The sequence below is a fragment of the Stegastes partitus genome, unplaced genomic scaffold (genome assembly GCF_000690725.1).
Source record: "Stegastes partitus isolate 25-593 unplaced genomic scaffold, Stegastes_partitus-1.0.2 Scaffold1401, whole genome shotgun sequence".
Taxonomy (NCBI): Eukaryota; Metazoa; Chordata; class Actinopteri; family Pomacentridae; genus Stegastes; species Stegastes partitus.
This window is the reverse complement of record NW_007579132.1, coordinates 84,437-95,573: the sequence shown is the minus strand read 5'-3', so window position 1 is coordinate 95,573 and position 11,137 is coordinate 84,437. Positions and strand designations below refer to the sequence as shown.

Below are 11,137 nucleotides of genomic sequence, written 5' to 3'. Positions count from 1 at the left end.
ACTCATCAAGGACTTATTACATATGTGTTTAATATATAATAAATACCCATAAAAGTCTGACCGAGGCAACTGAGAAGTGTTCCAGTTGAATATATGTAATGTCATTGATGCCTTTACTTGAGCAAGAAAAGATCGAATAAATAAATAAATAATATAACAAATTAAATATAAGATTAATTTAAAAAGAAAAATTTCTTGTGCTTTCTTTTTTTCCCCATTCCTCTTTATTAGTTGCATTACGGTAAAGAAACGCCTGCCTTGACTACAGACCACGCCCCTTCTGCTCAGTTACCGTCCATCCAGGAAAAATAGAACCGTCACACTGCAAACTGTTCTCCTGTTGCTGTGACGGACTGAAGACACAACTGACAGGTGAATGGAAATGGAGTTTTTGACATGTTTTTGCGTTGTCTTGCAGTAGTGACGTGTATTATTTTGCTGCTACGAGTTTTACCCCCAGCTAGCGGCTGCTAGCTTGGAAGACAAATGACTTGCTAGGCAGCTAGCTGCCATAAGTTCAGCTGTCAGAACCTGAAGTGTAACGTGACGCTGCTCACGGTGCTTATTGACATTTACACCCTAATATGGGAGAACAGGTTGACAGTAGCTTTGATTTAAAGAGTCTGCTTCGTGTTTTATGATTTTAACAGTGCCTTATTGTAATTCTCAAATGTCTCAATGTTCCCTTTTGAAACACTGCATTCAAATACGAGCCCCTGTCTGAAGTTTGGCCGTGTACGGTCTAAACCACTGGCCGTTATTTTCTTCGGTAAATTCTAACTTGACGGCACCGCCCACTACAGTACATTCTAATGGCAGCCACTGTATGAAGAACGCGCTGAACCACAAAGTAATTAGGCTGCCTTAATGAAACAAGCTTCCACTGGTAAATGACACATATGCCGAATTGTTAAGAGGTTGCTAACAGTTAATTTGAGCTTTAGCATTTTGTTTTATACTAAATATGGGCTTGCTTTTAATCGAGGCAACGATAAAGAAGCACTTGTTTAAATGGAATTTGGGGTAGAGGCGCAAACAGGACATGAGCGTTGCAGGTCTGTGCAGCCCCTTGGCGGATATTTGTCCACCGTCATCGCGACGTGATTGTGTCTCCGTTGCTTTGTATCGGTGTGAACCCGGTGTACCGGACGGACTGAACACTGGTGGGAGTTTTATAAATAGTGTGACATTAACAGTTGAATTCCTGACCTTGTCCTGATCAGAGCAAAGCAGTGCGCAGACTCAGAGGGAGGGCTCAGTGGGGTTCAGTGACTTGGGATCCGTTAACCTGCTCCAAATATTACAGAACTGAACCCAAAGCCCAGACACCGTGGTTTGGTCCTGTATGCAAGTTATAGCCAGTGCATGAATACTGCCATGCCCAAACTACAGCTGAAGTACTCTGCAGAGTCCCTATAGGCAATGCAGGAGCCCCAGGGTCTGTGATGTGAGATATTAGTGTAATACCTAAATTAACATCCTCTAAAAGCATGCTCAGTTCATACTAAAGCAAAAATCAATTGGAGTTCTTAGAAATCCACATTGTAAACATAATGCCCTTTTGATTGAACCCTGTATGATACCAAACAGTACAGTCAGTCATTTGCATAGTGTGGATTTAATCCTACAAGAGGTTAAAATAGTCAGCAGGATGTGATGGGCTCAGATGCTCTTTTGAAGTAAAGGTCGTAATACCACATGATGAAAATACTTCATGCACCGCACATCCTACGTGTCAAAATTTTTGATTAAGTAACATTTGCAACATTTACTGATAAGTACACTCTCATTACGCATAAAGATAGAATCTTGTGTTATTGTATGTCATTATATGTTGTTATGCAGTGCATTAATGCATATGTGCAATCAGGCACCGTTGTAGTTTTGTGGTTGGTCAATGTGGAGCCAGTTTTAACACTTTAATACTATACAAAGTACAATATCTGTTGTAACTGTATATTGGCCTCTGATATATATTGGAGTAGGAGTATAAAGTAGCAGAAATTTACAGAAATTCTCAAGTAGCTTGGAAGTGTACTGTAGTACCGTGTTTAGATGCTATTTTTCACTTGGCATTGCCTATACTATATATGTCTGTCTATATATATATATGTGTGTGTGTAGTTACATAATACTATAAAACTAATGGTCTCCTTGGAATTACTGCAGCCAGATGTTAAACAGACAGTCCTTTGTAAGCACTTGCATTGCAGCTTTATGTATGCCACACTGTGTTCAGCAAAATGTAGATTTAAAAAGTTAAAATACTTCAGTTTGTGAGTTTAGAAAAGTTCCCCTGGCAAGCTCACTAACTCACTGTCTGAGGAAAGTTTATGTTCCAAATCAGTTTTAATTTGTAGTCGGTGAAGTATCAGGCCTAACTTCCTCATGTTGAGTCACAACGGTTTGCACAAAGCATGTCTCAATCTACGCGTTGCCTAAAACTCATTGTTTAACATTTAACCCTTCTGATCTTCAAGCCAGCTGTAATACCTGCTCTTTGTTGTTTATGCCAGTCATGTACCTAAATGCTGAGTGCTATGTTTGGGATGTGCTGTCATGACTTTTTAAACTGATGCATGTATTGTTTAATCACAGATGATCTGGACTCTTCAGAGCTCTGTTAGATCTCTCATGTTGCTGTTAAAACCTGCATATAGGCCTCTGATAGCTGACCTCTGATGGTCTGTAGTCGGCCTCCTGCAGTTTGACACACTTAAATAGCAGGTTTCGTAACTTTTGACTTCAGAGTTTGAACTGTTTACATTTGTAGTCTGACCTATTTGTCTCTCACTAGAGTTTGTTTAGAAGTCTTGCTCCACAGATTGTAAAATATGCATTGTGAGCTCTGCTTGTAGATATCTACAGCTACAATAGGACTACATGGAAAATATCCTGAAGCAATGCATGTATTATTTGGGTGCTAACTAATCAGATAACATTATACGGCCTTCACTGAGACATTAGTAACATATTGATGGTCCAGTTTTTATTTTTAATGAAATTCAGTCAGCATCAATAGGGTCTGTAAGTATAGCTTTGCTGTTTGCATGTGGGGTACAGAAACAAAAACTATTTACAGCAACAAAGAACAGCCACACACTACTGTTGGGTTTTACAAACAGCTCTATAGAACATACCTTTTTTCTCATTAGTGCAAAATTCCCTCCTGTATATTTGAAAGACACTTTTTTAAATACAGTACTGCACAGAAGGTGTACTGCGCATTGTTGTATTAGAAAAATCATTACTTAATATCTGCTATAGATGGAAGAAACACTGACTATATAACTGGCAAAACCTGTGTGAGTGTTCACATGGGTACCAGACTATTGTTTTAATAGAGAAACCTATTTAGTAAATATTATTTTACAAGTTTTAAGCCTGGATTTTTCCACTGGATGCCCTGATACAACCTGAGGGCAGTTTGAATGAAGTGCCAGCATACTTTAAACGCACCACTCCATGTTGTGTGGAGGACTTTCACTGATGACACAGGGAGCGTCTTCTCATAACTAATTTGGAAATATGCTTTATAGCACATCAGTGGGTTTAACTATGTAGTAATTTGTCTTTTTCTGCCCTTGCAGGAGGCGGGGATCAGTTCGATTTGGAGAGATCTTCTCATTATGTTACCTCAACACTTGAAGCAGATCAGAGTCCTAATGCTTAACGACAAAGAAAATCTCGAGAGAACTCTGTTCAGACTTGAACAAGGTAATGCTTCTTTTAAACAAATGTCTTCCACATAATTAAATTTCTGAGTGTAATGTAATGTTAAAAGTACAGCAGACTCAGCATTGAAAGTTCATGTTTTATTCTGTTATATTCTGTATTTAAAGTACAGTTTAGTCGTAGGGATTCTACTGATTTAGCCAACATGGATTGTGATTCTTAAAATATTCTCAAAATATTTAGACTCAGGGTGGAGTCTGATGCCTAATATAATTCTTTTTGGATGTCAACCAGTGTTTTCCCATACCAACTGCTTTGACCATACAAACTTTCCTCACTCGCTCTCTGTCGTTTTTGTACTTTTATTATGTTTTTCTTTTTTATTTTATTTTTCTGGCCAGAATAGCTTCCCGGCCACTGTTGCTTAATCCAGGTTGGGTGCGTTGCAATAGTATGACCTGACATTTGGGATCAATTTCTGTCCATCTTTGGTTTTAGATGAATTATCACTTGCTGGGAAGCTTTTTAGCATAATGAATCAACCTCTCTCCTTCCTATAGCAAGCTATTTTAACATTTTATAGCTGGACTGGATATGAATTGCAGATGTCCATATTGTCATTCCTCCTAGAACAAATAACGGCGCATTCATGTGTATGGGGTTTCTCATTTCATTTATCTGCAATTCACCTGCAGATATCTGTAATTGGAATTGTGGATACTTGCAGCTAAACTATGACTAGTTGTAATTCCAGTCTCAAAAATCTACAATTTAATTCTGACTCAAGATATCTACATTGTCCTTTTGAGATATCTTCAATTCAGTTTGTCGAAATAATGTTGTAAATATATTCAACTGGAATTGTGACTTGTCAAAACGTAAATACAGATAGTTTGAATGTGACTTTTGTGTGGTGAAATGACATTACACATGTATGTCAGAAGCCTCAGCAAGGAGGCAGAGGATGGGAGCAATTCAGACTAATCATAATTACATTTGGGTTATCGGTAACTATTATTTTGGCTAGTTCAAACTGGATTACATTTGTTTTGGAGAGTCAAAATGAAATTATAGATATCTGGAATAAAACAGACTAGTCGCAGTGTAATTGAAATAGTCAAACTCAACCAGTAAATGTGAAACAAGCTTGCTATATGCCTCCCCCCCACTCTCTCCCAGAAATAGTAAAATGGTAAAGGATACCCTGATGACAAAGAAGTATTTCAAACGGCTGGTGTACGTTTCACAATAAGTACAGTCTGACTTGATAATAAGGACATCATGCAGCAGTAACACAGTGTGTGTTCGCAGAGGGACGTGAAGAGAGAAGTGTAACATCTGACATTTACAGCACTCTGAACCTGATAGGTTAAACTGGACTATATATAGACAATCCCGTCATGATCCAGACTCTAGAGAACCAACAAGACTGACATTTTTTGGCTAATGACACACTGTGTGTGTGAGCATTGTGGGATTCTCCAGGAATTATGTTTTCATACCAACAGTGACACCACGCAGGCCGTTGCAGCTGCTCTGAGTTTATAACTGCAGGATTGAGACAGGAAGCGAAGGAAGCACAAACATGTTGAGACATAAAGTGGTTGTGCATTGCGTGTACAAAATTAGATTTTATCACAGCGTGAAAATAGTGTGGAATTTTCCACGCAGGTTAAAAGTAATGTGTAGTAAAAAAACATTTCTGTCTCCTCAGGGTTTGAGCTGCAGTTCCGCCTGGGTCCCAGCCTGCAGGGGAGGAGGGTTATGGTCCACACCAACTACCCGCTAGAAGGACAGAAGTTTGACCGAAACAACTTTCGTGTTTTGGCTTGGAGCTACCCAACAGGAAGAGAGGATGACTCGGATAAGTACTGCTCTCTGGAGCTCAAGATCGCTGGCTCCTATCAGTACTACTTTGGATATGCGTAAGACTCTCCTTACAATGGTTTCCTGCATTTCATGACTTCAGAGTTTAGTTATTTTGTAGTTATTGAATTTAGGAATATGTAACAATGATATAAATGCAGATGACATCACTTGTCATAATCACCTTGATAATTAAAGTGAAGTATAACATAATTCATCACTAATTCCAACATTTGTGACATTTTAATTTCAGCCTGGTTTCTAAACAATCGGTGCAGTAAGTTGTTTCGAACATGCAACCCATTAATCTGGTGGCAGTTTAACATGTCTGGAAATAAACGGGTAGTTTCACTGTTAGAAGCTTTCCTCAGTCTCATGGCGTTCATTTAGGCTTCACTGACAAAAAGCTGTCAGTGATGCAGCCGGAGACTGTCATTTTAACTCATGTTTCCAAGTATTACGCCAGCATTTGGTGCTTAATTAACTTCCTCAATAACATCTGATCCGTGGGTCTATTTTCACCTGGTATTACAATAGGTGGTTGTTATGTAGATTGTGGCTACAGTTTGATCTCACTAAGCAACTTAGTTAGGTGAGGTGGCTGACTAGTTGCATCCCAGGTAAAGCAAATCAGTGCTGCTGTATGGACTAAATGTGTTTTTCCTCATTGCAGAGCTAACACCACTGCTACTAGCTGCAGCTTTATTTTTTAAGATGCTTTTTTTCCTTATCCGAATCAGTCTGCCAGACACAGAGTGCATGTTAATACCAGGTGTAAATTAGGCCTGCATGATGTATTGTTTCAGCAGCGCAATACGATGCAAAATGGGTGAGAAACAGGAGTGCGCAATTAACAGAGTATTAATCAAGAACACAGTTTTGACTTCCCCAAATTAAATTAACACGATTGACAATAATATTGACTGCTCAGAGAAAACATGCCATGTAGATAAAATTATTTGGTTTCATCTTGGGTAAATTTGTCATGAGAACCCCTAATTTCTCTCTATTCAAATTAGCCTTTGGTCACACTTCTTTTTGAGTTACTGTGTTGCGACAACTGAGCAGAAACTAGAAGCTTCTCTGTGCACAGCGGGGTGTTTAGGGAACATTGGTAAATTGTAGTGTCGGTTGATAAGCAGATGTTTAGCAGAGGAGGAGTTTTGGGTACAATTTTATTGATATTTTGCTTCCATGAGAAGCTCTGAATTCAGGTGAAGATGTTTTTAAGTGTCATTTTGATGCAAAAAAAATGTACATTAGCAGAAATGCAGCACATTATTGAAATGAAAGCAGTGCTCTATTTATATATCTCTTTAAGATTTAGTTTAACAATAAGTTCTTATCCTCTTATACAGCTCTCTTTATTATGAATTTATGCTGAATTTTACCTTTTTTCCCACAGAGACATTGAGCGGTCAGGAGGAGGCTACATCGTAGTCGATCCAGTCCTTCGTGTCGGAGCAGACAATCACGTCCTTCCGTTAGACTGCATCACCATCCAGACCTACCTGTCCAAATGTCTGGGCCACATGGATGACTGGCCAGATAGACTGAGAGTGGCCAAGGAGGCAGGTGGGTGTGATGTTACAGTCAGATTTGTTTCAGATGCTAACCTGTGTGGAGCCCACAGTTGCTTTATTTTAGTAGATGTATGCGCTCGTTCACATAAAGCATAAATGTTGCCATAAAACATTGATGTTGAGAGCTTCATTTCAGAAAGAAGAAAGGAGAAATGTAGGCTGTCTGAATTCAGAGACCTGTCCTGAACCTTGTACAGACGGCTGTTGTATTCTATTTTAGTCTTTGCCTTGAACTCTAAAGGCTGAACCCAAATGAATCTTTACCCTTGACTTGTGTGTGTGTACAGGTATTGCACCACACAGACACAGGGTTTTGTGTGATTACAGTAGAGTGTTAGTAGTTTAAAACAGAAAGGTGCGATGAGGCATTAATATAAAATTTGGATTTCTCTTCCAGGGTACAACATGATCCACTTCACTCCTCTGCAGACTCTAGGAGAGTCCAGGTCCTGTTACTCCTTAGCTGACCAGCTCACCTTCAACCCCGAGTTTAGTCCAAAGGGTCAAAGCTACAGCTGGGAGGATGTGGGGGCGCTGGTGGAGAAGCTGAGGACAGAGTGGAACATGCTGTGTATTACCGATGTGGTGTACAATCATACTGGTAAGTGCTTATAGTACGTATTTAATACCAACTCTGTAGATTTTCTTTTGCTGTTTCTCTACTTTGCCCTGTGGTGCTGGTTGTTTAGCATCTGTTTGCACACAGTTCCTTTTATTGCCTGTCCGCCAGGCACTTGCCCAGTTTTAGGTGGTTGGAGAAACCTTTTAAAATATATATATATATATATCATAATTAAAATCATATTATATAGGGCTGCAAGGTGGCTCGGTGGTGCGCACCGTTTCCTTGCAGCAAGAAGGTTGCCGGTCCTGGTGAGGACACCTGGGATCTTTCTCTGTGTTTAGTTTGCATGTTCTCCCCGTGCAGTGTGGGTTCTCTCCGTGTTCTCCGGTTTCCTCCCACACAGTCCAAAAACATGTTGAGGTTAATTGGTGATTCTAAATTGTCCGTAGGTGTGAATGTGAGTGTGCTTGGTTGTCTGTCTCTAAGTGTAGCCCTGTGATAGACTGGTGACCTGTCCAGTGTGTCCCCTGCCTTCACCCTGAGTCAGCTGGGATAGGCTCCTGACCCCCGCGACCCTAGTGAGGATTAAGCGGTGTATAGATAATGGATCGATTATATTATATACAATTTATAAAATTAATAAAGGTGTATATGAGGCTTCTCTTCAGAAAATAAGATGTTCATTTAAGGGCAGTTGCAGCAATTGTCTAGAATTTTACTTGCGATATGCAGGCTTCCTGTTTTTTTTAAATTGAACACAAAGTACATTGAATACATGTTCTATTGTTTGTAGTTTGTGATAGAGTTACCGTCTCTAAAGTGCTGAAGTCACTTGAGGTGACCTGAGCCAACAGGGTCAGAAGTCCATCAGCTTTTTCCTTCAGACTTCATTAATGTTCTCCTACAAAGACAGCATGTTTATGTTGGTCCGTCTGACAAGTTGGACATAAAAACTGATTCAAGCAAACTTTTTTGGATCCTTAAAGAAAGCTGGAGCCTTGAAATAAGTATACACAAAAAAAGATAAATATTGAAAGCACCACAGCTAACTTCACATCAAGGTTTCTTGTTTGATAGTGATACTGTTAAACTTCATGGACCAGATAAATGGGGGCAAAGCATGGCTACTTAAAGAAATGGTGGTGAAGAATAAACAAGGTGGGCATAAGTAACAACAATACTGATTTAGGTTCATCATCTTTGGAGCACATTATGAGTACCATATAATAGCTAATTCAATTTTTAAACCAGAATATTCAGCCTGAATAGAAACATATTAAAAAGTCAGCGTCATGATTGAGCTGACCTGTTTAAGACTGTCAAGCCAAATGTCTATATAGTAGTAGATGTAGCTGTGTGTGCAAGTGGATACACCTTTTACGTAATTTCCTCCAGACCGCTGTTGTCATCTCTCATCAAAATGTCACAAAAATACCATTTATAGTTCTCTGTCCACTCTCACTAGATAACTTTTTTTCCATTATGTGTCTCAATTGTTTACATCTTATTACAGGCAAAAAAACACACATTAAGGCAACACTGGGCAGAGAACAGTTTCAGATGTTTTCAGTGCAGCTTCAGCTTTATCTTGCAAAATGCCAAAGACATTTAAAACATTAACAATGGTTTACGTCTTTACAACTGCCCATTTCTGCCACATCAAACACACTGACTGCAAAACTCACTGTTCAGTTGCACATACAAAACATAACTCTGCATAAGATTGTGGTGGGTTTCATTCAGCTTTCAGTGTATTTTATGTCCTTATGTCTCTCTCTCTGTCTCTCTCAAACACACACACTGTCAAGTATGTACGTGTGTGAGGCGCATGCTAAACGAAGAACTGGTCTTACGTTAACAAAGAGTCCGCTGGCATTAAGCCATAAAACAGAGTTACTAGCCTTTAAAGAGGAACAGTGAGGGGGAGAAGGTGATCACGTAAATGAAGTGCTACACAAACCTTTAAATATGCTGAGCAGTTTTTATGAGAACAACTTGACATTATAGGCCTGTGACTGCTCCTCCGATCCATTTGTTATAAATAATATATAGTACATAACGTACTTTATGTGTGTACATGAAGCTGTTGTTTCCAATTTCAACTAAGAGGGAATTCAGCACAATCACATCACCAAAACATGAGACTGTTTTCTGAGCTCCCTTTAAGGAATAAGGACATTAATATCATCAGCAATAGAGGGCGACATTTTATGTATTATTATCTGTACCCCGAATTTTCCATGCAAGTTCAGTTCAGCTCAGTTTGTATAGCACCATTTTGCAACATATGGCATCTTAAGGTACTTCACATAGTAAGGTGAAGACCTTAAAGTATTTTATAATAGAGAAAAACTCACAAATTCAAATGATTTCCTTTGAGCAGCTTTTTGGTGACATTTAGAAGAAAAAAAAACTCCCTTTAATAGAAAGAAATTTCTGGCAGAACAAGGTTCAGAGTGGGCAGATGTCCTCCTCGAGTGGTTGAGGTGAGGAGAAAGGGAGAGAAAAGCAAAGAGAAACAGATAAACAATGCAACAATAAGGGGAAGTTTGAAGGTCAGTAACTGCAGATTAAAAATGTGCAGCTCTGGAGCCTGAGATACCTACAGAAAGGACAAAACATAAACTGTAGGAGAGACGACGTAAAGTTAATGACATGAGAAAAGCAAGCCTGTGTTTCAATCTTAAATCAGGTGATTGTACAGTTATAGTTACCAAGTGGGAGCCACAAAAAAACATGAACAGCAGCACACTACACACAGTACATGATCACAGGAGGCCAATATAGAAGAATAACAGCTTCAGTGACATATTATAGATGCGAACAGATAAATATCTCTACATATCTGGATTTACACTATTGTAATGTTTGTTAGGACAGGAGTTTATACAAGTCAGTGTGATAAGCTTGTGTTGGGTTCAGGGTGTTGATAGAAGTATATGACTTGGAATGTACAGTGGCAATCAGAATAATTCAACCTCCTTAACTTACAAGATGTGACAGAGTTTATTAATGTGCATGTGAATGGGGGACCATAATGTTGAGCTTTGCTAATGGTACTAAAGATAACAACTTCTCCACTAAGGCCCATGAGCAAAAACAGTCAACCTCTAAAGTTCAAACTTAATAATAATAATAATAATAATAATAATAACATAGTAATAGTAACATGCCCTGAGCTTTGCGACGCCCGATCAGTGGTTCTGGTACTTTGTCACAGCCTTCTTATGTCTCATCAGTTCAGTAATATTCTTTGGTTTCTGTCGTCTTTAAACCCCACCCAAGATATTCTGTGAGATTCAAATCTAGCAACTCCCACCTCCATCCTCCTCTACTGGGATAGTGTTCTTCTTTTATTTCTCTTAAAAAAAATAAATTAAAAAAATTAAATTCAATGAGCAGAAAACAGAGACTTAAGTCAGTTTTTGCAGATCTGTCCAAACAAAGC

The 11,137-nt window shown here is 39.0% G+C and overlaps 1 protein-coding gene across 3 annotated transcripts in view; it reads left to right on the top strand.

Moving 5' to 3' along the window:
• The first annotated feature begins 290 nt into the window (after window positions 1–290).
• The window catches only part of agla (amylo-alpha-1, 6-glucosidase, 4-alpha-glucanotransferase a), a 33,558-nt gene continuing 22,711 nt past the window's right edge, over window positions 291–11,137 (top strand). For 2 of the 3 annotated variants that reach the window (XM_008299302.1, XM_008299303.1), the window contains exons 1-6: window positions 291–372; window positions 3,591–3,717; window positions 5,390–5,600; window positions 5,795–5,818; window positions 6,947–7,116; window positions 7,522–7,725. In XM_008299302.1, coding sequence (XP_008297524.1) covers window positions 3,630–3,717; window positions 5,390–5,600; window positions 5,795–5,818; window positions 6,947–7,116; window positions 7,522–7,725 — 697 coding nt within the window. In that variant the 5' untranslated portion in view covers window positions 291–372; window positions 3,591–3,629. The remainder of the gene's footprint in view (window positions 373–3,590; window positions 3,718–5,389; window positions 5,601–5,794; window positions 5,819–6,946; window positions 7,117–7,521; window positions 7,726–11,137) is intronic. The other variant, XM_008299305.1, reaches the window with a different exon arrangement.